Source organism: Barbus barbus, assembly GCF_936440315.1.
Source record: "Barbus barbus genome assembly, chromosome: 27".
NCBI lineage: Eukaryota > Metazoa > Chordata > Actinopteri > Cypriniformes > Cyprinidae > Barbus > Barbus barbus.
This window is the reverse complement of record NC_136755.1, coordinates 29,689,797-29,717,461: the sequence shown is the minus strand read 5'-3', so window position 1 is coordinate 29,717,461 and position 27,665 is coordinate 29,689,797. Positions and strand designations below refer to the sequence as shown.

General features: G+C 34.7%; 4 protein-coding genes across 5 annotated transcripts in view; all 4 read right to left on the bottom strand.

The window, feature by feature from the left end:
• The window catches only part of LOC306847560 (tRNA-dihydrouridine(47) synthase [NAD(P)(+)]-like), a 356,345-nt gene that overhangs the window by 145,790 nt on the left and 182,890 nt on the right, over nt 1–27,665 (bottom strand). The gene's annotated exons all lie outside the window — the stretch shown is intronic.
• LOC306847638 (glutathione S-transferase A-like) lies at nt 8,190–16,308 on the bottom strand. The gene is made up of 6 exons (XM_079381697.1): nt 16,047–16,308; nt 15,843–15,908; nt 12,252–12,357; nt 10,449–10,567; nt 9,906–9,994; nt 8,190–9,083 (listed from the first exon to the last, which is right to left on the bottom strand). Exons 1-6 carry the CDS (start codon nt 16,212–16,214, stop codon nt 8,951–8,953), a joined length of 681 nt encoding a protein of 226 aa, XP_079237823.1. The 5' UTR covers nt 16,215–16,308; the 3' UTR covers nt 8,190–8,950.
• Nucleotides 19,248–24,163, bottom strand: LOC306847637 (glutathione S-transferase A-like). Its single transcript, XM_079381696.1, has 6 exons — nt 23,863–24,163; nt 23,659–23,724; nt 21,055–21,160; nt 20,379–20,497; nt 19,913–20,001; nt 19,248–19,711 (listed from the first exon to the last, which is right to left on the bottom strand). Exons 1-6 carry the CDS (start codon nt 24,028–24,030, stop codon nt 19,579–19,581), a joined length of 681 nt encoding a protein of 226 aa, XP_079237822.1. The 5' UTR covers nt 24,031–24,163; the 3' UTR covers nt 19,248–19,578.
• Nucleotides 25,063–27,665, bottom strand: part of LOC306847557 (FH1/FH2 domain-containing protein 3-like) — a 74,042-nt gene continuing 71,439 nt past the window's right edge. Inside the window, exon 29 of the mRNA XM_079381546.1 lies at nt 25,063–27,463. Within this exon, the coding sequence (XP_079237672.1) occupies nt 27,384–27,463 (80 nt within the window). The 3' untranslated portion in view covers nt 25,063–27,383. The remainder of the gene's footprint in view (nt 27,464–27,665) is intronic.

The following is a 27,665-nucleotide window of genomic DNA, read 5'->3' as shown; positions in this document are numbered from 1 at the left end:
ATAATAAGTTAGTAATAAGTCCTGGCCTCTAAATAAACTGTTTAAGTTGGCTGTTCTCAAACTCAATGTAATGTTTATGAAAGTTTCTGTGCATTTTTTAAGTATTACAAACATAGGGTGCAACTGAATAAACAAAGATACACAATGACAATAAAATAAAGAAATAAAATTCAAATGTTTACAAATAATTAAATTAAAAACATTCTCTAAATCATAACTATTTTATTTTATTGCAAGGCAAAAAGAAAACAACACGAAACAGGACTGCATTGACATAAAATAACAAAAGAGAAAAACAAAAATCCCGAGAGGAGCGAGGATTTAATTCTTCAACGATTATTCTGCGATGGTGATAAAGAAACGCAAAGCTGCAACTCTGAGGCTGACCATGAAGCGCTTGGCCTCACCGGATGACGTGACGGTGTTCATTGACAGCCTGGTTTTATGTGTTTTATTATTTTTTTTATTTTTGTTTAAAGCTCAGATTTCTGACTTACAGGAATATATTTTGTGATGTATACACTGATTGTACAGTATTCAATGTCTAGACTGCTTAGGATTTGTTCTTGGAATATTCCAGGCATCCATAATCCTGTAAAATTAAGAAAGATTACTTTTTTGAAAAAAGGAAATATCGAAATTGCTCGTTTACAAGAGACTCATTTGAGTGTCGTAGAACATTTAAAATGACAACAGGGTGTTTTTGGGCAGATATATTTTTCATCTTTTACATCTAGAAGTAGAGGTGTTGCTATTCTCATTAAACGTATTTTACCATTCAAAGATTTAAACTATTAAAGATAGAGGCGGTCGCTATGTTATTATTGAAGGTGTGTGGCATGCTAAAACTATTCTCATATTAAACATGCATTATCCTGCAGCTCATCCATCTGACTTTGTTACTAGCAGATTTAACTATTGTTGGGGGAGATTTTAATGGTGTAATGAATCCTCTTGTAGATAGACACCCACATCTCTTCAGAATATATATCACAATCTTGGTTTTGTAGATGTCTGGAGAACCCTGCTGGTAAGGAATATACATTTTTTTCTACTTCCTATCATTGTCAGTCAAAGTTAGATTACTTTTTTATGCCGAAAACAGATTTGCATTTAGTATTATCTTATAATATAGAAAATATTTTACTGTCAGATCCTGCCAGTGTCACTATGGGGCTTCAATTTAGGAATACTGTGGACTATTTTATACAGTGAAGACTTAATAGAGACTCATTTTCAGTTTCAAGGGAAACCTGTAAAGTTAATTATTTCATATACTTCCTCCAAAAAATGTCAAAGAATGACGAATCAAAGAGCCTTGGAAGCTCAATTATTTGTTAAAGAAAAAATGTATAATAGATCTCCTTCAGTAGATTTATTGAAAGAATTACAAGCCGTTAGATTTTTATATAAATCTATATTCTTCTGAGAAAACAGGTGACCATCTCAAACGAATGGTTGACTTTTTTTTCTGAGATTAATCTTCCAACAATTTCAGTTACACAAAAATAATTTCTCAATGGCCCTATTACTAGACAGGAGGTTGCTCTAAAGAATGGGAAATCACCAGCGCCAGATGGGTTTTGCAGAGAGTTCTTTAAGGAATTTCAACAGTTGCTTGCAGACCCATTGCTTAATATGTTTAATTATTCGTTTGTGGTTAAAGAATTACCAAAGGCCCTTGGAGAAGCTTATATCTCACTTATATTAAAGAAAGGTAAAAGTCCTGAGCTATGTTCTTCTTACAGGCCAGTTGCATTACTGAATGTTGATCGGAAAATGCTTTCTAAAATTTTAGCAATGAGCCTTGAGAAATTTCTGCCTATGATAATTGGGACTGATCAAACAGGATTTATACAGGGTAGAAATTCATCTGATAATATTAGACGCCTTTTAGATGTTATTTACACCTTTAAAGTGAAATCCATAGATGGGCTAGTACTGTCTTTGGATGCGGAGAAGGCCTTTGATCGGATTGAATGGTCCTATGTTTTCTTTGTTTTGGATAAATTTGGCCTATAGGTGAAAATGTGGATCAGAGTGCTGTATACAGACCCATGTTCTGCTGTATTGACGAATGGCCTCACATCTGATTATTTTCCTATGCATAGAGGCACAAGGAAGGGTTGCCCCCTGTCGCTGCTTTTATTTGTGAAGCTGAAGCAATCAGATCAGCACCATCTATTTCAGGTTTACAGCAGTGGCGTTGCGAGGGGGGCTTTGGGGGCTTAAGCCCCTGATGTATTGGGAAGTCGTGAAGCCTAATGGTTAGAGAGTCGGACTCGTAATCGAAAGGTTGCGAGTTCGAGCCCCCGGCTGGCAGGAATTGTAGGTGGGGGGAGGGAATATCCAGCGCTCTCTCCACCCTCAATACCACGACTGAGGTGCCCTTGAGCAAGGCACCGAACCCCCAACTGCTCCCCGGGCGCTGCAGCATGGCTGCCCACTGCTCCGGGTGTGTGTTCACGGTGTGTGTGTGTGTGTGTGCATTTGTTCACTACTCACTGCTGTGTGTGTGCACTTGGATGGGTTAAACGCAGAGCACCAATTTCGAGTATGGGTAACCATACTTGACAATACGTCACGACTTTACTTTTTTTTTACTTTACTTTATTGTCAAAAGCCCCTGATCTTTTGGAATATGTTGCACTTCACAAATAAAATAGGTTGTATAACAATTATTTTGTTATCCAAATACTAAAAATCCATCTGCCCGTGATGAAAAGCAGTCTGCTGGCTGTGGTAGATTACCGTTTATACATCACGCTCATTCCAACTAAACGCAGCTTTTGTGTCGGGTATTTAAATAGTCAGCTGTTAAGCAGTACCTTTTTCTTCCGGCAGGTGGGACTGTTGCCAGACTGTAAGTTAAAAAAAACGGAGTGTCTATTTACACTAAGTGCAAATAGCCCATCTTGTTGGCAAAGGCTATTTACACTAACTCCGCCCACTAACGTGTGATTGGGTTAGTCAAGATTAAAAACAGAAGCTAGTTCAATATTAGTTTCAGTGGCGTAGATGGTAAGACGCATGCTTTTTGACGCGAGCGACCCGAGTTCGAGCCCACCTTTTGCCAAACATTTTTTTCTCCATTTTCAAATCTCATATTGCATCAGAAAGGCATTTATTTTCAATAAAAATTAAGGAAATAATCAAAAAGTTGAAAATAAAGTATCGGGTAGGGTTAGGGTAGGTGTAGGGGTGTACATTGATTAATAATGATGCAAAAAAATTGCGTGTATATTCGCAGAAAGATTAAAGAAGTGTCTTGATTACATAATTGATGAATGAATAATTAGACTCATTTTAGATTTAATTGAACACAACGAATTTATTACACATACTAGTTTTATTTTATTTGTTGATTTTTTTTAAAAACATTTGATATCGATCATACTTTTATGTTGGAGACCTTAATTTTTTTGGTTTTGGAGAATATTTTAAAACTATTCAGACACTATATAATGATTGTAACAGTTCAATTAAGTTATCACGTGAAACAACGTCAAGGTTTAAAATAAATGGTATGCAACAAGGCTACCCCATTTCACCTTTTCTTTTCTTGCTTGTAACACAAACTATGGCCAAACATATTAAAAGAGATATATTTTGTGGTTGAAATGCTCTCAGTTAGCGGATGACACAAAAAAATTAAACTGAAATTAAAAATGCTATTGATTGTCTTAATATTTTCTCATCTGGTTTGTGTTTAAATATAAAGAAATGTGTGTTATTCCCTTTGAAGATATGTAATTATAATAACACACTTGGTATTAAAAGAGATGGTAGATTATTTAGGTATTGAGATATGTAAAGAAAGGAGATAAATATTTGAATTTAATTTAATAACTTAATAATCATGTATGCATGGGAAATACCATATACAATAAACCTAACATTACATTATTTAAAATTGAACTAAGGCATTACATTGAAGATTTAAGAAATAAAAAAGGATATATAAAATGACTGAACCCGTTTCCTGAATGTTTTGTAAGTTATCCCTGTAGTTTTTTGTTTGTTCCTTTGATGCTGTTATGAATGTAAGTGATAATAGTTAAGGTGATCCTCTATATATATATATATATATATATATATATATTGCTGTGTTCCTGTTATGCAATAAAATAAAGCTCTGTAATTTGAGAACGCGTCAGTTCCGGTGGAGTTTGCAAGATGTTCAACACTCGTGAGTATCTTCACAAACTTTTCTCATCTTTTGTGATTTTGATTGATTTGTGTCGCTATAGTCCCTTCTAAACTGCGACCAAGCCTATATATTTGAATATGAGGCCGATACGCTGAGAAAGTTTTCATCATTTAAATACTAGCATATATATAATATAGATCGTTCCCCATATTTAATCAGAAATGAGTTTTGCTGTGGTTTTGAATTAAATCTTTAAAGCACGTTTGCAGATTTTTTACACAGAATATTCAGTTTAATCTACTAATTTGCAATTAAACGCCTCAAGTCTTTTCTCAATCTTGTGTCTAAACTCGGGTACAAGGATTTCATTGTTAAATGGTGATTATTTTATGATTAACAGAGACTATTAAGAGTCTTAAACTAGTTTAACTCTGTTCTCGTGTTTGATTGGACGATGGGAACGCAGCGTACCGGAAGTAGAAGAATCCGCGCGTCTTGAGGAGGTTTTCAGTTTCCTTTGAGTGAGAATCTGAGAGTTGATGTTAGTCTGACCAGTCTGTGAGTGTGTGGTTGTTTCTGTAGTGTGTGCATGTAGTTTGAAGTGTTTGGGATGTGATCAGACCGTGTCACCGTGACTGAGATGTGTAGCGCGCTGAAGGACTCCGTCATCGCTGAGAGTATTGTGGTTATCGCTTCTCGGCCTTTTGGCTAAGATCAAGTGTAGTATCTGTTCTTATCAGTTTAATATCTGATACGTGCCCTACCCGGGCACCATATATTAAATTGATTTTTGGATCAGGGAGATGGAATAGGGGCTTGCTCCGTCCACTCCACGCATCGACCCGGTATTGCAGTACTTCCGGGAACGGTGCACCCCCCTAAAATGGTTAAGAAAAGAGTAGTAGATGATGTTAGTTAAAAATGGTTGTGATATGTTTAACAGCGTAGTGTATATTTATCATCGTGGTGGAGGAATATGCTTTAGCTCTGTGTTTTACTGCTTCTGCACGGCTTCTTCCATAAAGTGCAAGCTTTACAGCGTTTGCAAATGAAAAAAAGAAAAGAAAATCTGTTCTTATCAGTTTAATATCTGATACGTGCCCTACCCGGGCACCATATATTAAATTGATTTTTGGATCAGGGAGATGGAATAGGAGCTTGCTCCGTCCACTCCACGCATCGACCTGGTATTGCAGTATCTCCAGGCACGGTGCATCCCCACCGGGGAACATAGACTTGTGAAAAATAGAGATTCGGGGAGTTATGTGTCTGTGAGTAATTGGGAGTGGTGGTACTAATGTGGTTCAGATAAGATCTTTCACATGCGAAGTTCAATAGGCTATTTATAAAAATTGGTTTAGTAAAAAGAGCTGAAAAAAAAAGTTTTGTTAGAGCAGTACATCTATTATTGAAGCCTGTTGTCCACTGTAACAAATCATCTATGGTGCCCGAGAAACAGAGAAACAGCTGCAAAATGGGCTCATGGTGCAACATGGAAGAGTGCGTATTGTCCCACATGCCAAGTTCAAAAGACAATTTAGGAAAATTGAAAAGTATTAAAAATTTGGGGTTTGTTAAAGCAGTATGTCTATTAAGATCTTATCCTCCTGAGATCCCCACCAAAAAGCTTTGTGAATTTAGTATTTTTCCATGTCATTACGTTGTTTAGAGCATAATAAAAAAATTGAAAAATAAAATTTTTGTAAAATAATTTTTTATTCATATTTTATTCTATGTCCGCTGTAGATGACATTAGGACTATAAAACTTAATTTATTACAACTTAATTTAAGTTGAAAAAAAAATGAAAAAACATTTTTTTTTAGATGTTACCAATTGCAGTATTTAAAAAAAAAAAAAGTTGATCCAACTGTTCACTTTTTACAGTGTATCTATCACAGACTGTATAAAAACAGGTATCTATTTACACACATTTAAGACATTTACACTTTATAAATCAGTGCAGTCCAAAATGTCAAAAAAAATTACGGTAACACTTTCTATGAAGCCCATATTTATAATACATTATGAGGGCATTATAATGAATGCATAATGCATTATAAAAACCTTATAATATGTTATATCATCTTATAAATAATCATAACAACAATTATGATACATTATAATGCTTACGCATTAGTGCTTGTAACTTTTAAGATTGATTATTTATAACACCATGAACACATATTAAATCTAGTTTTACATTGATAATGGACTATATATCTTGACATTGATCTGCATAGTATCTTACTACAGTACATCTTGTAAGTGGTTATGTGTGGAGTGTTATTTGAGTGTTCCCTGTGAGGCTAATATTAATTTTGATGTGAGCTAGTTAATAATTTCAACTGAAAAAAATGCAATGTTTATATGTTGTTACATTTTATTTTGAGGCCTTAGTCTGTTTTTTGACCTTGCATGCATGTCAACCTGTTGTTGGGGACTCCCAAAACCAAAATATGAACATTTCATAACCCATAATAGGGGCACTTTAATAATTACAACAAGAAATGCAGATCCATGAACACTAATATTGTGTGTTAGAAGCGGATTCGATCAGAACTACAAACACGAATAAAAAGTGTTAAAAAAACTACAAAGATGGCGGAAACGCGAGAACGACGGCTCAGGGGTTTGCTGGTTATTAATCAATCTAACCTGGTGAAAAATATTTATTTAATGTATGTTATCCGCGTTATATTTCATGTACAACAACATGTGAGCCTGCAGCACAAAAGCAGTCATGAGTAGCACAGGTATATTTGTAGAAATAACCAACAATAGATTGTATGGGACAAAATTATTATTTTTCTTTTATGACAAAAATCATTAGGATATTAAGTAAAGATCACGTTCCATGAAGATATTTTGTAAATTTCCTACCGTAAATATATCAAAAAGTAATTTTTGATTAGTAATATGCATTGCTAAGAACTTCATTTGAACAACTTTAAAGGAGATTTTCTCAATATTTGGAATTTTTAGCACCCTTAAATTCCAGATGTCCTCTCCTAACAACCCATACATCAATGGACAGGATTTGGATTCGTGGTCCAGGGTCACATACACGCTTGGTTGTGAACTTAAGACCCACAGATCAACATGCTACTTTCTTTCCAAGTCCATAGGAAAGTAAATAAAACCAAATGTGGATGATATTAACCGTGAAAACCGCTGACGTCACGCGTGACGTGTTTCCGCTCGTGCGCAGCGCGAATGTTGTTTGTGTTTTTCTGAAGCTCGGCTCGTTCCCGCGCTTGATTTGACTCGCGATTGGGTTGAGGTGTGTGTGTGTGTGTGTGTGTGTGAGAGCTGGCGGTAAGTGGTGTGTGATGTTAGTTCCTCACCGTCGATGTGATCGCTGTGCGGCGGAGTCAGTCTCTGATCGGAACCGATCTCAGTCATACTTACCTGGCAGGGGCGCCTCCATGATCAGAAAGGTGGAGCGTCTTAAGCGAGGATTAGTCATTGCACTTCGACTTTTCTGACCTTAATGAATTCTCCACATGTGAGAATCTCAACTGCATTATTTCTGGGAGTGGGGACTGCGTTCGCGCTCTCCCCTCATTTACTGGTCAAAAACACAGGAATGGAAGTATAATGAACGGTTAGATTATTTAATTATATAGATACATGGTGAGTTTAAAAACAAAAATAAAAATTTTGAATATTTTTAAAATTATTACAGTAGTTGATTTATCACTGTTTATTCAAAATCTCAGCTGTATGAATTTAATAGAAGTTGATATTTTATTACCATAAAGTCATTTTTTACATTGCAAAAAAAAAAAAAAAAGTTAAAATATAAAACGTATAATACTAATCCTGGCGTATCATTTCTTCTTTCTAAACTGATATTTTATCTAAAGCCTCTCTGTATCTCTTTGTAAGTCAGTCCTTGTATGTGTTCAGTTCTTTAAACCTGACTTGTGAAGCGACCTTGGCTCTATATAAATAAAAATAATTAACTATATATATATAATGCTTATAACAGTGCAAATAGTGACCTTTCCCAAACAAATAAAAAAACGAAACTATTATAAGCAGGGTTACACTTTATTTTAAGATGTTCTTGTTACAGAGTAATTATACATTGAGTAATATTAATTACATGTACTTATATGCTTAGGGTTAGGATGAGGATTTGGCTTAATTGAATGTAATTATGCATAATTCATTATTATAAAAGTACATATAACAAGGACACCATAAACTAAAGTGTTACCATAAGCAGAATAAAAGATGCTCAAATCTTTAACACCAAACAGAAGTACTTCATGTCGGTTAATGATTATTTACAAAATAATCAAGCCTACTATTTATTTGTTATGATCATTTTTTGTGCCAGTCTGTTAATCAGTAATTCACACAATGACTTGACAAAAATATTAAAAGATAACATTTTTATAATTTGGAAATCAAATACAATAAGCATACGATTGGTATAAACAAGCACAATTATTTGTCAATTTCCTTGTTATACATATATATATATATATATATATCACTTAAAACTGGTGGTAAAACATGGTAAATATGTTCTTTATTTGGACTGAACAGGATAAAACTTTATTAGCCCCAAACAGCAATAGAAAATGTTAACGTTAATCATTACAGACACAACAATGAGCTTTATCTTAAAAAATGTGTTCACAAATAAAGCGGTCCGCTGGGGTAAAGATAAATGATTGAGCTGTAAACGAGACTGAACACAGTCAAGGGTTGTGATTTAATACAGTAGGCTAAATGTAAAACTGAATTCACTGATGTTTGTTTGCTGCTGGTGTGTTCGGGATGTTCTTCACAGGTTCTTGAACGTGTCTTGACCCTCAGGTTTCTCCAGCCAGTGAGGAGGCCAGCTGGCTTTAATACTGGGACGGTCCTTTAGCATCTCGTAGTACTCCATCAGTCTGGGACAACGCTCTGGAGGACAGCTGGAACCAGATCAAACATTAAACCAGCCCCCTCTCAACCTTCACCTGACATCAATCATAATGTATTCAATATCTGATACTGTTTTCAAACTCAAAGACTCATTTTATAAAGCACTCGTGACAATATTTTTCAACTACAACCATAACGTATCTAACCAGCAACTTCTCTTTAATGAGAGAATGTGAAAAAAAAAAAAACAGTTTTAAATGTTACCATGTTATTACTGTTATTACACTTGAACCAGACCAAAAAGATTTTAAGTATTTTTTCAATGTTGATGAGAAATTTGATTTGAATATCTCACTGTATGAAATTTATAAAAGCATATAACTGAGAATTATCAGTGTTAATCCAATGCAACGAATAGATTTAATTAAATTCATTTGAATTTATAACTCAGGATTGCTCAAAAACAGTCCAAATTAAAATCTACATATTTATTTCTAACAAAGCAACATAATTATAACTCTGAAGAGTTATTAATCAAAATAAATTAATTTTACTTGCAAAAACTTTCACTGTCAGATGAAGACTAATTATTTTTTCATGCTGCAATGGTTTGAAATTGAATATACATATTCATATTTATCAGCAAAATTCAGTCCCAGAAGTGTGAGATATGGGAAAAAATATAAATTCATTATAAAATATAAATAATGTATATTTTGAAGGTCTTAATGCATTTGCAAAGTTTTGTTCCCTTTCTAAAAACTGCTTTTTTTTAAGTATCTCTTCCGTGTAAAAACTGACCTGAATGCGTTATGAGGGTTAAAACACGCAGTCATTTGAAAAATGCTTTATATCCAGAGCGATTCACTCACTGAAGTCGTGGGAAATACGCGATGACGGGGAAACAAACCGCATCAGCCATGGTGAAGTTCTTGCCAGCGAGGTACGAGCCTTTACCCATCTGATGAACAAATCACTCATCATTAGAGAACTTCATTATTATGCGCACAAATACAGTAACAGCATCTCCTCTACTAATAAAAATTGCTGAATTGAATGATGCATATATAAAATGCATTATTCAATTCAATTGCTGCAATCAACGTGCATTCATAATCCATTTGGCTTTTGTAATGAGATTAATTTCAGAAGGAAATTTAACAAAAAGGCATGGAGGCCAAAGGTCAAGTTCACCATCCATAACTCTAATAACTTTATTGCATGAACAACTGATAAGACATTAGGTTGCAATTAATTGCAACAGCCGCCTAAAACAATGATTATCTGACGATTGGTGGAGTGACTCGTTACATTTAGATGAAGGCAATAACTGATGAATCATTCACAATGAGACCGGCAATCTGACATAATAAATGCATGATTTATATTATCAATAAATATCAATAAAATCTGACCTTCTCCAAGTATTCATCCCACAGTTTGAGCTCGGTGATTAAATTCTCTTTATTCCTCTTCAGAGTTGATTCATGTCTCTCTCCTTCAGGAACAAACCACTCATAGAAAGCCACGTCATCTGAACAAAAAACAGTGCATATGTGTTTATCATATTTGATCTATCAGGCTTTTATGGCTCATATAGTCTGATATGGTGAGAATATGAGGGAAAAACAGCTCAGTTTTATTTAATATGTAATTTGCTGCAGATGCTATTTCTATGATGAAAATCTGATGCTTGTGATGTAAATCAATGAGATATTTTTAACGCCACAACAGCTACGGACATAAAATTATATAAATATTACATCACCAGTGTAGGGTAGGTTACTCAAAAAAAGTAATTACTTTAACATTTTAATTGGATTACATTACTGATTACTGCATTTAAAAAAATATCAGATTACTAATTACTTTCAAGTTACTTTAATTTTCAAATGATTAAAATTAAACTCATAGTTCTTTCACTATTTTAATATTGACTGAAAAATTACATAAATATCAAAACAGCAACTTGAACGCATTTTTTTTTTCCTGATAACAGCGAAAAGAATTGAAAATGTTTCCTCATGTTTGATAGTACAGATAAGAGCAGTACATTTCCATCTACTTTCATTTGTATGCACTCGCAATATCAACACAACTTTGTGCTTTTGTAAAATAAAGAAAAGTGTACTTCCTGCCGTCTCAGTCTCCGCGAATATCCTTCTGAAATGTGCCACAAAAATAACCGAATCAGCGAATACTTGACGCACAGACGTGAGAATAATCTGCAGAAAGCTTGAAGTGTCTGTTTTTACATGAAGTCGAAGACTCATTTTCTCTCACTGCAGCGTGCGCTATTCATACGATAATCATCTACGTGAGATGCAAACTTGTAAATGCCCACATCACCTCCGTAAACAAAGCAGCAAGATTCATCAAGTTCATCTCAGCTACCTTTCGTTTTTGGACGAAGATGTGCTGGGAGGAATCAACCTTGTATTTACCTCCGAAGGAGAATGCAATTCAGCAGAGGATCTCTGAAGAGTTATTTTTACTTATATTAGTGTTATTGTGACATAAACTTATACACTGAACTTTTCCCAAACTATAATGCCAGACTAAAATGTGACATTGAGTGCAACATTTTGAAATGTGACCATTCATTGCATCTAAATGTTGTACGACTCATCTGCATTTTAGCTCACATTCTCTGGTGATTTATTAAAGAGCATATACTGACGCACAAAACATGATTTAAAAATGATTTTTACTTCACATTTTTTCTTAACACTGCATTTGTAACTTAAGTAGATATAACTGATATAAAAAGTCATTAGAATACAGTGACTGTGTAACGCATTAACTCTGGTCGTCGCTCTATATCTCCAATAATATGTCTCAGTAAGATGAGATATAAATGATCCAAGCAAATAATGCAAAGCAGATAGATGAAGAAATAAACGCTCCTCAGAAGATGTGAGATGAAGATCATTCCTCCGCTGAGGAACAGAGAAAGTAAAGCTTCTGGAAACAAACGCTCCTCAGAAGCTCCTGATGATCAGATTTGAGACGCACTGATTTATCTAGAAAATGATTGATGGAGAATCAAGTAAAGCTGAGCTGCTTCAGTCCAGTAAGAGTTCATCTGGAGATATGACTGCAGTTATTCTGACGCTTACTTGATAAAATCAGTCCAGATTTGACACTGAAGCAGCAGCTGAAGCTGGATACTTGCATGTTTTTAGAGTTGAAGTATGTTGACTGTTGAGGGCACTTACACATTTTCTGCTGCAGGTTGTTGGTCTCAAACATTCGCTGGAAGACGAGCGCTTGTTCAGACGGGTCGTCTGGGATCAGACGGGTGCCTTGAGACTTAAACGCGCTCTAGAAACCAAAAACACACCTGTTAGTCTACTCTATTACTACTCTTCCTTGATAATCATGGTTTCAGAGTCACTTTAATATTTTTCTTGATAACATCAGAACTGAGTCAGAATCTCAAATAAAGTAAGACTACCTTGGAAGATAAAAAAAAAGTATTTACTCTTAAACTAGAAAAAAAGTATTTGATGATGAAAACATTGGAAACTAGTACTAGTAAGTGATTATTTGTAACTCATATTTCTAAGTTTGATAGACAATCCTTTTTTTTGTTTATTTCCACTGTAATCCATTGGCTTGTTATTAATAAAATCTTATTTCTGACATGTTATATATAAAAAAAATGTATAAAGATAATTCTGACTTTCTTCTCACAATTCAGTTTATATTTCACGATTCTGAATTGAGAGAAAAAAAAAAATCTGAATTGTGAGAAAGTGCCAAATTACTTTATTCAACTTTTTGAGTATTTTTTTAATTCTATGTGTGGTTGGGAAAAAAGGAAAAAAAACTGAGATATAAAAAGATTTGAGACATAAAAAGGCCTTTTTTAATTTTTTTATTTTATGGCTGCGAGATGCCGCTGACTCAAACGCAATCCTCTTGTGTAACAACAAGAGAAACAAAAAAATAATTGCTGATTTTTCGTCATCTTTATGTATAACATAGATCCAAAATTGACATACTAATGGAATAATATGAGATGAGAGTTAAAATTATATTTCAATGCTTTTATGTTCTTTCGCAAAACTGGTTCCACGAGAAATTTGCATTCAGTCACAAATCTTTTGATTTTTTTCCCTTTATTCTAAGAAAGAAATCTGCAAGATATAAACAAATTATGAGAAGAAAAGTCAAAATTTTGAGATAAGAAGTCACAATTATCCTTTTTATTTTTTATTCCATGGCGGAAACAAACAAATCAGAATTCAAGGCGTAAACTCAGAATTGTAAAAAACAAAGATTAAAAAAAATCTAAGATTACAAGATTAAAGTCGTAGCAATACAAAAATAAAGTCAAAATATTTTGAGAATAAAATTGAAATTATGAGAATAAAGTCAAAATTTGGTAACGTGGCACATCGTAATATAAAGCAGATCATGACCGACGATTAAGGAAAAAAGCAAACGGTTTACAAGTGAATGCAAATTTTCTCATGGAACCAGTTTGCGAAAGAATGTAAAAGCATTGAAATTAAAATAATTGTAACCCTCATCTCATATTTTGTTCAGGGTCTCTGTTACACAAAGATGAGGAAAAAAATGTGATTAATTTGTCTCTTTGTTTTGTTCAATGTTCACTTTATTTATAAAGCACATATTAATACAACAGATGTTGACCACAGTGCTGTACATGAAACAATGCAGAATAACAATAAAATCACTTTCAAATTCTATATCATAACAGCCCACAAACACAAATAAAACCTCAGATTCAATGAGGCAACTGGTAAAAACCACAGTCACCACTAACACTGCACTCATGTATGCTCAAACTCTCCAAGAGAGGAGCACTGCCGGATATAATGAGGTAGACCCTTCCACAGCCTAGGAGCAGCGGTCTCTCATCTTCCTCTAAGAGACTCGATAACTCAGAACGGAAAATTCTCTTTGATTTCTTAGCCTGGATCAGATCAGCTATACATGATGGGGCTGCACCATGTAAGGCTTTGAAAACAAATAATAATATCTTAACCTCAATCCTATAAGAAACCGGCAGCCAGTGTAGCTCTCTTAAAACCGGAGTGATACACTTGCAGACGCATTTTGGACCAGCTGTAGTCTGTCCAAACTTTTGTACTGAACACCATAGTATAGTGAGTTACAATAATCTAATCTTGAGAAAATAAAAGCATGGACAACCTTTTCCAAGTCCTTTCGAGATAAAAAGGCTTAATTTTAGAAAATAGTCTCAATTGAAAAGAACTAATTCATTTATTTGTTTATCACATTTCAGTGCACTATCACACACTATACCTATGTTTTTTACTTGTTGTGTCTGAAAAGGGGATAGTATACCCAACTCAATTTTGGATGTCAACAGTCTCAGAAGGGTGAAATAAAATCCATTCGGTTTTTGATTCATTTAAACATAGCAGATTAGCAGACATCCACATCTTAATCTCCCCAAAGCATTCCACCAATCTTTCTACTGCGATGAAGGCAGTCGGCTACAACTGGGTGTCATCTGCATAACAGTGAAATGACACCATATTTACTCAAGATCTGACCTAACGGGAGCATATACAATGAAAAAAGACTGGTGCTAAAACAGACCCTTGTGGAATACCACAAGATAAAGGCACTGAGGTTGACATACATTCTCCCATCTGAACAGAGAAACTTCTGTTTAGAAGATAAGACTTAATCCAATTCAAGGCATTACCTTGAATACCTACACAAGTTTCTAAACGTGAGACCAAAATCTGATGGTTGATTGTATCAAATGCTGCTGTAAAATATAAAAGCAAAGTAGAGTCACGTCACCAGAGTCAGTTGTCATAAAAATGTAATTAAAAACTCTCAATAATGCAGATTCTGTACTATGTTGTTTTTAAACCCTGACTGAAAGACTTCACCTATAGCATTATCGGCAAGGAAGGGCTGAAGTTGATTAAAAACTGTTTTCTCCAAAATCTTTGCTAAAAAAGGAAGCTTTGAAAATTGGTCTATAGTTGCACAACACACTCTTATCCAGGTTTGGTTTCTTCAATAAGGGCTGCACTATGGCATGTTTACAATAAATTGGAACTATTCCAGAAAGTAAACTCTCTTATTAATTATTAATTAAACAAATGGACCAATCACCTCAATAACTTGCTTTATGAGCTTTGTTGGAACAATATCTTGAGGAGAGAAAGTCGACTTAAGCTTGTGTACAAGGTCTAAAAGCATGGATAAAGAAATCAGCTCAAAATCAGACAACACCGCATGAGTTACAGGTATATCCAGGCATATATGAACACTGTTGGATATTATTTCGGATGTCTGATATACGGCCAACAAAGACTTTCACATGAACCCATAGGCATATCTCCGGGCGCCTCCAATCTAGGATTCAAGAATGAATCAATTGTTGAGAAAAGAACTTTCGTATTTTGACGATTATTCTCAATAAAATCTGAAAAGTATCTAGACCTGGCCATTTTCACAGCCCGCTGAAATTTACCTAAGGAGTCCAGCAACATTTCGTAGGAGATTTGTAACTTATCTTTCTTCCATTTGCGTTCACATCTCCTGCACTCTCTTTTATTTCGTTTGTTTCCACCACAGAATAAAAAAACTTTAAAAAGTAGGTTAATTGTGACACTTTCTCTCACAAGTGTGACTTTTTTTCTCGCAATTCAGAATCATGAGTTATGAGATAGAAAAATCACAATTACATTAATTATTTACGGGCTACCATAATATTCAGATTTAACAGAACCATAACTAAACTATAGAAGACACGCCCCTCGGTCAAATGACACGCCCCTTCAGTGCGTTACCTCCAGATACAGGCACGCGGCAAACGACTCGTTCACGACGATGTCTCCGTGCTTAAAAGCTGGAACCTGCAAATAAAAAGAAAACAAAGGGTAATATTAAAACAAAAGTTTTGCAACTGTTCTGTCGCTGAAATAAAGCTGCATACACAGTAAAATCTCAATGCAATCATAAAAGGCACAGGTCTTTAATGCATCTGAACGCACCTGAAGTCTGGGATTGAGAGCTTTCACTTCTTCACACTTGTGTTCGTTCTTGTCAAAAGACAGAAGTTTGTGTTTGTATCCCTGCAGCAGCTTCTCCTCCAGCGCGATCATGACTCTCCAGCACGGAGCAGAACCAGAGCCCCAGTACAGCATCATGTTCTGCGCCATGACTGCTAATGTAGCGTTTAATTAGGAAATAAAACTGTTAATGTGCGCCACAGATTTTCCTGCGTCACGCTGACTCTGACACACGCTGAGGGGCGGGGCTTGCCAATACTGTGGTGCTCAGGTGGTGTTAATAATTAATAATAATAATTATTATTATTATTATTATAAAGTAACAAAAAATTATAATACAATAAATTTAAATAATTAATTAAAAATTAAATAATACACAAAATTGTAAATAAAATAAATAATAAAAAATGAATTAATAAAACAAATGAAATATAATAAAATGAATGAAATATTAAAAAAAATATAAATTAGAGCTTAGAGAAACAAAAACAAAGAACAGGTAGCCTCTACATGTGGTTTAATATGTAAAAGTCACTGATTTGGGGTGTCTTGTAAAACCATGAAGAGGGTTATTTTGCTAAATTATAATGATCGTGTTACTGCATCGGTTATTTTTACTCATCAAATAAATACCTTGACATTAAATAATAATATGAGTTTAAATTATTTCAGCTGATCTGCTTAAAATGTTATTGATTCTGCTAAAAACACATTTAAAACTTTAAAGTTTACACTATTAACATGTACAAAACTATCATCAGTAGCCTAATATAAATGATATTACAGTCAGTAATCCCACTACCCAGCTAACAATGTTTGGTTCCCAGAACGTTGTTTTTATGGTTTGTTTTTGGTTAGCCAGGAAAGTTTTCTTAATGTTCCCAGAACGTTAGTGGTTAGTTTGGAGAACATTCCTAGAACGTTAATCTAACGTTCCCAGAACATTAGTTTTTGGTTCCCAGAACAGTTCGATTTTTGTTTGTAGAAAGTTATTCTAACGTTCCCAGAACATTAGTTTCTGGTTCCAAGGAAAAATAACCAAACGGGAACCAAAAACGTTAGGGGAACGTTCTATGTTTACTAGGTAATCCTCACCCTAAAGTGTTGTTTTGTTTACTTTAGTAAGTTACTAGTTTAATATGCTCCTGAATGGTTGTTATGATAGCGATTGACTAAAAAAGGTCCCTCTGGACTTTTAATTCATAAAATCTAATTTCAGAGATTGTTGCAGCTGAATAACAAAGATCGAGACGTTTTGACAAATGAAACATTGAGAAAATATACTGACGATAGTGATTAAAGGTGCCATAGAATGGAAAACTGTATTTACCTCGGCATAGTTGAATAATAAGAGTTCTGTACATGGAAATGACATCCCTTGAGCCTCAAACTCCATCGTTTCCTCCTTCTTATGTAAATCTCGTGAATGCAAAAGACCACTGAAAAATTAGGCGAGCAAATAACACCGACTGTGACGTAACAGTCGGGATCACTAATAGTTACGCCCCCAACATTTGCATAAACCCCGCCCATGTTCTAGACCAGCCGGACCTGCACAGCCGAACCATCAGAAGTTCTGCAGGTATTGTGAAGAAACAAGCGAGGACAACAGTGAAAATGGCAGATCATGGAAATAAATGTTATGTTCCAGGCTGTGCAGGGATGGGTTGGTGTCTGTATTCAGAAAGGCACGGAAAGCAAATAACGTGTTCTAATAAAATAACGTGAGCCACTAAAGGGACATGGTTAGCTCGTTGCTAGCGGAAGCCTGTTCCATTACAGTACATAAGATTTCACTTACCACATAAACAGAGTAAGGAGAGATGACTGAGGACGATGGAGAATGACTTACAGATCCTGAGCACCACTGACAAGCATCTGATCTTGTATAATGTGTGGTAAGTACTGCTGCTCCACAGTATAAACAGAGTACATGCGATCGCGAATCTCGAAAGTGAAAGTAATCGTGCATTTGAAAGCAGTTTCAGTGCCCTGCAGATTAATAGCGGCTCCCTGATGCCCGCATTTTATTTACAGTATAATTACCCAACGATATAACTGCCAGAGAATGTATTGAAATATATATTTTCCCTGTGTTTCCTTCCTGTGAGCTACTGAAATGAGCCGCACTGTGAAACAGCCAATCAGAGCAGAGCTCATTATTATTCATGACCCTTCCAAATAAGGTAATAACAGACCATTTCATTCTAGGGAGAAATCCTAGGCTTGTAAATGAACATGTAAAACCATTTCTGGAGAATTTTTGCCCTTACCTTAGCCACATATATTCTATGTAGAGAATAATTTAAAATATTGTATCAATGCATTCTGTGGCACCTTTAAAATAATATAAATATATTTTTTCTGGCTCATTCACATCAGATTACTTCAATCACTTGAAAACTTGCATGGAGCAAAAACATGATTTTAATCTCATAAATGCAGGTTTTGGTGCTCTGCTAAGCCTCATGCAGCTGTTACGCTTTATAGGAATTATTTTTTACTAATTTTGGAAAGTAAAGATCATTGGAATTTTTATTTTTAAAGAGGTCCGGACATGGATTTATTATTATTTTAATGTTCCTTGAGGTTTACTCATGTTAATAAAGTTTCTAGGAAACAAAATCCTCTGACACGATCCGGGATGGCATTAAAAACAAACTATCCACTAAGTTTGAGAAATCAAACTGGCTGTTTTTAGAGCTTGATTAAATAAATGCTTTGTTTATAACGAGGACGACGTTTTAAGCTATGCAGGGGGTTTTAATGATATAAAGACCTCTTATATGTCATAGGATTGAGACAAATTTGATTTCTCATCTCATGACCCCTTTAAAAACATTAGGTCACACCAACTAAATTAATGTGTTTTGAGGTAACATTTTCATCTTAATACTTTCTGATATTGTACCACAGATTTAGGCATTATTTTTGTCTCTGGTCCCCAGTGAACATGCTCTAGACACACCCCTGAACACACCTACAGTAACTACAACTTAAAGTATTATATTAGTGTCAATAAATATTTATGATAATAAAAAACACTTTAAGCCTTTTATTATGATTCTACAGACCCCCTGCAATTATGTGACAGACCACTAGAGGTACATGTACCCCGGCCGAGAAACACTGATTTGATACAGTAAGTTGATCTTCTATAGTGCTAATAATTTAAAACTGAACCACATTTCTTTATTTTTATTGTATTGATGGTAAATGTGTTCTTTATTTTGACTGAACAAGATAAAACTTAATTAGTCCCAATCAATAACAATAGAAGCTGTTAACATTAATCATTACAGCCACAATAACAATGATGTACAATGAACAAATAAAGCGGCCCACTGGGTTAAAGATTAATGATTGAGGTTAAATATCAAACGCCAGACAAATTGAAGCTGCTGCACTGTAAACAAGACTGAATACAGTCAAGGGTTGTGATTTAAACAGTAAGTTGAACATAAAACTGAATTCACTGATGTTTTGTTTGCTGCTGGTGTGTTCGGGATGTTCTTCACAGGTTCTTGAACGTGTCTTGACCCTCAGGTTTCTCCAGCCACTCAAGAGGCCAGCTGGCTTTAATACTGGGACGGTCCTTTAGCATCTCGTAGTACTCCATCAGTCTGGGACAACGCTCTGGAGGACAGCTGGAACCAGATCAAACATTAAACCAGCCCCCTCTCAACCTTCACCTGACATCAATCATAATGCATTCAATATCTGATACGGTTTTCAAACTCAAATAATCATTATTTTATAAAGCCCTCATGACATAACGCATCTGATCAACAACTTTTCATTAATGAGAAAATGTGAAAAATGCTTTATATCCAGAGCGCTTCGCTCACTGAAGTCGTGGGAAATACGCGATGACGGGGAAACAAACCGCATCAGCCATGGTGAAGTTCTTGCCAGCGAGGTACGAGCCTTTACCCATCTGATGAACAAATCACTCATCATTAGAGAACTTCATTATTATGCGCACAAATACAGTAACAGCATCTCCTCTACTAATAAAGACAAGAATTAAATCATTACAATCAACGTGTGCATTCATAATCCATTCCACTGTTGTAATGCGAGTAAAGAAATAAAAAAAGATGGAGGCAAAAGGTCAATTTCACCCTCCATAACTCTAAAAATTTTACTGATAAGACATTAGGTTGCAATTAATTGCAACAGCCACCTAAAACAATGACTATTTGACAATCATTACATTTAGATGAAGCGATTACCTGATGAATCATTCACAATGAGACCGGCAATCTGACATAATAAATGCATGATTTATATTAGCAACAAATATCAATAAACCTTCTCCAAGTATCCATCCCACAGTTTGAGCTCGGTGATTAAATTCTCTTTATTCCTCTTCAGAGTTGATTCATGTCTCTCTCCTTCAGGAACATACGACTCATAGAAAGCCACGTCATCTGAACAAAAAACAGTGCATATGTTTTCAAATTTGATTAATCAGGCTTTTACGACTCATATAGTTTGATATAGTGACAATATGGAGAACAAAACAGCTCAATTTTATTCAGAGACTCAAAAATATTTGTATATATGCTGATATTTCTACAATGAAATTCTGATGCTTGTAATGGAAATCATTGAGATCTTTATAACAGTGCAGCAGATACTGACATCAATTCATCTAAATATCAGTGGTCTATATCTCCAATAACATGAGATTGAAATGATCCAACATATAATGCAATGCTGATTGAGAGATGAGGAAACAAACGCTCCTCAAAAGATCCTGATGATCAGATTTGAGACGCACTGATTTATCTAGAATATGATTGATGGAGAATCAAGTAAAGCTGAGCTGCTTCAGTCCAGTAAGAGTTCATCTGGAGATATTACTGCAGTTATTCTGACGATTACTTGATCAAAATCAGTCAAGATTTGACTCTGAAGCTGCAGCTGAAGCTGGATACTTGCATGTTTTTAGAGTTGAAGTATGTTGACTGTTGAGGGCACTTACACATTTTCTGCTGCAGGTTGTTGGTCTCAAACATTCGCTGGAAGACGAGCGCTTGTTCAGACGGGTCGTCTGGGATCAGACGGGTGCCTTGAGACTTAAACGCGCTCTAGAAACCAAAAACACATCCATTAGTCATCGGTCTGGGATCTGTAGTGTCTGGATCTATTACTTTATTACAAAAATATAAATTATTATTATTACTCTTCCTTAAACATTTTCAGAGTCACATTATTTACTTCAAACACCAAGAAAAATATCAATGTGTAACTGAACTAAACCTTCCGACACCAAGCAATATAACCTCTAGATATAACATCAGAACGGACTCAGAATCTCAAATAACGACTACCTTGGAAAATAAAAAAACAGTATCTACTCTGAACTAGAAAAACTATTAATTTGATGATGAAAACATTGGAAACTAGTACAAAGTGGTTATGTGTAACTCACTTATCCCAGTTTGATAGACAATACCTTTATTTTTCACTATAATCCATCCATTGGGTTATTTATGGAAACTTGTTTCTTACATGGATTTGAAAAAAGGAAAAAGGTAATTACGACTTTTTTTCTTGCAATTTATATTTTTATATATTAAAGTTTGTATTTCACGAATCTGAATTGTGTGAAAAAACTCTGAATTTAAATGGTCACAATCAGATTTTTTGTTTTTGTTTTTCAATACTGTGGTAGAAACAAATCAACCGCTATTTTTTTTCCATGATCTTTATGTATAACAGAGACCCTACACGGACACAGTAATGGAGAAGTATGAGACGAGAGTTAAAAATATATTTCAGTGCTTTTACTTTCCTTCACAAATCATTCACTTGCAAATCTTTTGCAGTTTTTTTCCCCCCCGCAAGTGAATATGTGCATAAGTTTCTTGTGGAACACAAAGTCTGAAATATTACCCTCGCTGTTGTTGTTTGATTTGTGCAAAGTGCACAAAATAAAACACTTTTCAGCAATAAGGAAATAATCACAATTATTATTAAACACGTCACAAGCTAATATTGGTACGTGACCTAATTTGTATGGAGACGCGTGCACTTCAAGATACTCTAGCTTTATTGTTCTTGACTGATGCAAATCAGCTGATATGCGACTCATCTGCTTTCCCAATGATGGTCAGTGTTTCTGTAAAGCAGATCATGACTGAGGATTTAACTGAGTGATTGTTACGCAATGTTTTACAAGTAGATTAGTGTGACTTAGTGGTCGACCGATATGTCACAAAGGCCGATATATCGGCCGATATTTCACATTTTTCAAATATCGGCATTAGCTAATAATTTTTTTCTGTTTGGCCGATGTGTTCTAGGAGTTAAATTGGACTTTTATTTTGACTGTGCTGAAAACGGCAGCAACTGAGCACACAGTCTCACATTCTCCCTCTTGATCGCTGTCATTGTTTAACAGTTCTGAACGGATAGAAGTCTGTTTAATAATCAGATAAAACTGTCAAAAAAAGCATTTAAAATGTATACAAAAAAGTATTATAACGACTGCTTTTATATTATTAGTAATATAAAGGCAAACATAATACTTTCTCGTTTTCCGTCAGCATTCAGCAAATACGAATTTATATCATTTAAACAAGTCTTTGAATGTTTAATAAACATTTAATTTCACAAACCTTGCAGATGTAGTCGGATCCAGCTGTGAGATCTCGTTAAGTGTGCATTTGTGTCCTGCATGATTGCGTGTTCTCTGCGTGACGAACCGAATTGTGAATTGAATACCTTTTGGTTACAGTGTTTACTTCCTTGTTAATTATATTTTTATTAAATATATATTATTTAATTATATTTTTATTAAAGGTATCTTGGAAAGGTGAGGTGTCCATGTCGCAACATCTAACTACTGGGGTGCCTCAGGGCTCAGTTCTTGGACCACTTCTCTTCTCTGTCTTCATGGCATTCAGAAACATGGCTTTTCATAGCCAGGTTTAGTTGAAGGACATCACCTTCAACTAAACCTTGCCAAGACAGAACTGCTTGTGGTTCCATTCTGAGCTTAGATCTTGCAATTCTGAGTTTATATATTGGGATTCAAAATTAATATCTTGTGATTCTGCATTAATAGCTCACAATTCTGAGTTTCTATCTCACAGTTATAAATTGATACCTCGTGATTCCGGGCTTATAGCTGGCGATTCTGGGTTTATATCTTGCGATTTTAAATTTATATCTTACAAGTTTATATCTTGCAATTCTGAGTTTAAATATCTCGTAATTCAGAGTTTTTCCCCTCAGAACTGAAATGAGTTGTGAGAATAAAAAGTTGCAATTACCTTTTTATTTTTATTCCATGGCAGAAATGAGCTTCCATAATATTCAGATGTAAAAGAAAGTCAATCATACCTAGAGTGGACAGTCGGTTAATTTAATTTTTCCCTCTTTGGCAGGTGATTACAGGTGCATTGACTGTTTTTGCTGACCATATTATTTTCTGATTTATAGGAATTAAAACACGTTTGGCTTGTGTGTGAGATCAACTGGACACTGATTTATAACTTAAAGCAACGTAAGGGTTTATAAATAATTGAATTACGTAAAGACACGCCCCTCGGTCCAATGACACGCCCCTTCAGTGTTTTACCTCCAGATACAGGCACGCGGCAAACGACTCGTTCACGACTATGTCTCCGTGCTTAAAAGCTGGAACCTGCAAATAAAAAGAAAACAAAGGGCAATATTAAAACAAAAGTTTTGCAACTGTTCTGTCGCTGAAATAAAGCTGCATACACAGTAAAAGCTCAATGCAATCATAAAAGGCACAGGTCTGTAATGCATCTGAACGCACCTGAAGTCTGGGATTGAGAGCTTTCACTTCTTCACACTTGTGTTCGTTCTTGTCAAAACACAAATGTTTGTGTTTGTATCCCTGCAGCAGCTTCTCCTCCAGCGCGATCATGACTCTCCAGCACGGAGGAGAACCAGAGCACCAGTACAGCATCATGTTCTGCGCCATGACTGCTAATGTAGCGTTTAATTAGGAAATAAAACTGTTAATGTGCGCTGCTGCGCAGACAAAGACCACAGATTTTACTGCGTCACGCTGACTCTGACACACGCTTTCACTTTTTCAGGGGCGGGGCTTCGCCATCTGCCGGCCGGAAATGGAACTGCGGCTAGTGTTTTGAATGGGAACATGGAAATACAGTGGTGCTCTTGTGTTAATGATCTCAATGAACAAATATCATTTAGAGGAAATAATAATAATAATAATAATAATAATAAAGTAAAAAAATAAATAAAAATAAAATAAAAAAATATTATAACAAATTAACAAACAAAAAAATTATGTTATAATAAATGAGAAATAAATAAAAAAATGCTGAAAAAGAAATAAAGATATAAATAAAATAATTTAAAAAAATTTTAAAAGACGTTTTAAAGAATAAAAAAATAAAAACATGCATTAAAATGTTCTTATATATTCGAGGGCCTGTATAGTTTATCAACAAAATATGATCAAACATGATCAGTTTATTTATAAATCTCTGCAGATGCCAGAAACACACAGATCCAATCAAACATTGCCAGCTGTCTTGTTTCAGAAAGGGTTTTATTGCAGGGTGTGAGGCGTGCAGATCAAAGTAAATAAAAAAATGAAATAATAATAATAATAACAATAATCAAAAATAATGCAATACTACAAATAAAAAATAAATATAAAAAATTGTTAAAAATAAAAAATAAACAAAAACAATGAATGGAAAAGTAAATAAATACATTAATAAGTAAATGGAAAAAAACAACAAATAAAAATTTGGGAAAATAAAATAAATAAATAAAAAAAAATACAGAAAATAAATAAAAGATAAACTAAATAAAGAATAAAATGAAAAGAATAAAACAATAAAAGCATGCATTCATACAGAAATCGTATGTATTCAAGGGCCTGTTTAGTTTGTCTATTAACTAAATATGCAGTACATTTATTACTCTACGGGTGGCAGAAACGCACAGATCCAGTCAAACACTGCCAGCTGTCTTATTTCAGAAAGGGTTTTATTGCAGGGCGTGATGCATGCAGATCAAAGTGAAAATATTACAGTACAAGGCCTTCAATTCTGCAAAATGAGTTCAGATTCCATGTGCACAAGAAACGAACTAAACATTACTGATGTTTCAGCAGGTAAAAACAGACGAGTGGATCATGCAAGTTCTGTGTTCTGAAATAAAAGGCAAGTAAAACAAACACAATTCTCTGTTCAAACACTGTGAACTAGATTTGCTGCTGGCGAGAGAAACGCTGAGCGTGGCGTTTATGGCTTCAGTTGTCTTCCTTAAATTAACATGTACAGAAAAAACGATCTACAGAAATTACAAAAGAAAACAAAAGGGCATTAACATTTACAGTCTTGTTCATCGTCAAAAATACTGTCACCATTTTGTACATTTAGAATAATTTTTGAGACAGAATGCATCTGATGTAGAGCTCATACAAATCTTATAAAGTCTTGTTTTCCCATTTAATAATAATGGACGTTAAGGTGCAACATGATGGTTCTCATGACAGCATGAACCGACACAAAACTCTCCGACAAACCTGGAGATAGAAAATAAATGTACGAGTATCCTAAAGGCCTCTGGGTTTCTGTTGAAGATCTCAGAAACATGAATGAGCGAGTTACTGTAGTTCCTTCTGTGTCAAAGGCACATCGAAATCTGCTATAAAACACTCACATCTCAAACAAAAGATGCTTAAAGAAACCAGAGGACCAAAACAAGAAACAGCTCACGTGCATCATTTATACATGTCATTTAATCCTCGTAATGCATTCAAAATCTGATACTATTCTCATATTCTGGGCCCATTTAGACACGAAGAATCATTATTTTATAAAACAGTCATACCTTAATATTTTTAACTAATTTAAACCATATTGTATCTCATCAGCAATTTCTCATGAATGTGGAAAAATTCTAAGTTTTGAATGTTCCCATGTTATTACAGCATTTAACCCTTTATTATTAATTTAAAAATGAAGAAATTCTTTAAAATTACACAGGGACCAGACCAAAAAAACTAAGGTGCAAAAGTATTTTTTCAATATTGATGAGATATTTTATTGGAAAATATCATTGTATGAAATTTATATTTAAAAAAATATAACTGTCAATTACCATTAACCCCTTTGGAATGAACAGAGCTGAATTAAATTCCTTTGAATTTATATCTTGTGAATAGCTCAAATGTATGAAAACCCACATATTTATTTCTATCAAAACATAAATATTACTCAATTTAAAATAAATTAATTTTACTTGCATAAACTTTCAAATTGAAATTTAAAATGGTCAGTTTTTCATGCTGCAGTGGTTCATCAATAGTCACACATTTTCATGTTCATCAATAAAATTCAGTCCAGAAGTATGTGAGATTTGGGAAAAAGGTTAAAAATATTTTACAAATGTTTTTGACACTAATTTAACTTCATAGATTATTTTACAGAAGGTATTTGTGACACTAATGGTGCTCCATACAAACCCGGGTCAAAAATGACCCGAACACGAAACACGTTATATCTCTGAAAGAATAACTGTAAAAAATCAGGAAAAAAATTAATGATGTGTATTTTGAGGATCTTAAAGCATCTGCAAAGTTTGGTTCCCTTACTAAAAACTATTGTTTAGAATTTTTTCTGTATTTCTTCTGGGTCAAAACAGACCTGAATGCATTATGAGGGTTTTAAAGATGAACTGCACAAAAAGAAAATTTCACTGAGTCTGTGCGTGTTTTAAAGGTGTTTTACTGTCTGAAAACCACATCTAGGATTGTAGGATTTAAAAAACACACACATTTAATATCTGTTGAAAGTTGTCCCTTCATATTGTACATTTAACAATAAATAACCCAAAGTATCAGACTACAGTTTCACTGATCTGACCGATGCAAACATAAAGTGAATCAAGTGACCAGACATTTAAAGCCACATTTAACCGTTCCTCTATTTTTGAAAGTTATAAATAGAAATAACTCAAATAAAACGATGGTCAAACCCTGAGTTAGTGTCCAGTCGGGGTAAAAACATCTTATTCTTTCCTTTCATTGAACTAAACTGTAAAGGGATTTTACATCATCACAGTGACGGCCTGCGATTGGCTGGTGAGGCGTGTATGTAATGAGGGGGTGTGGCTTAGAATCAAACACACAGTGTGGAGGCGGAGCTTTGCTGTATATATGACCAGTGAAAGATTCTGCAGCCGTTTCATTATTAAACCGTGTTTTTAAGGTGGTATGTTGGATTTTCTGTTGTCTTGAGATGAGTTCTGCTGAAGGCAACAGCGTCAGTGTGCTTTGGACGGGACGTCCCATTACACAGGCATCTCTGACGTGTCCAACCCCAGCGCTTGAGCTTCTTCTGCAGTCAGACCGCCCTTCAGAGTCCTCCTCACTGAGACACAATGTTAGCATTAGTCTCTGCTTAACTCAAGAACACCTGTATCATTTTTCATATGTGAATTTATAAAGCTTCTAAATGAGGCACTTGATCAAATCTGCTCCATGCCTTCTGATTGATAATTTAGTTTTTTATCCAGTAAAAGCTCTTTTAGTGTAATTGTACAAACGTCCAGCTTCAGCTGCTGCTTCACGTG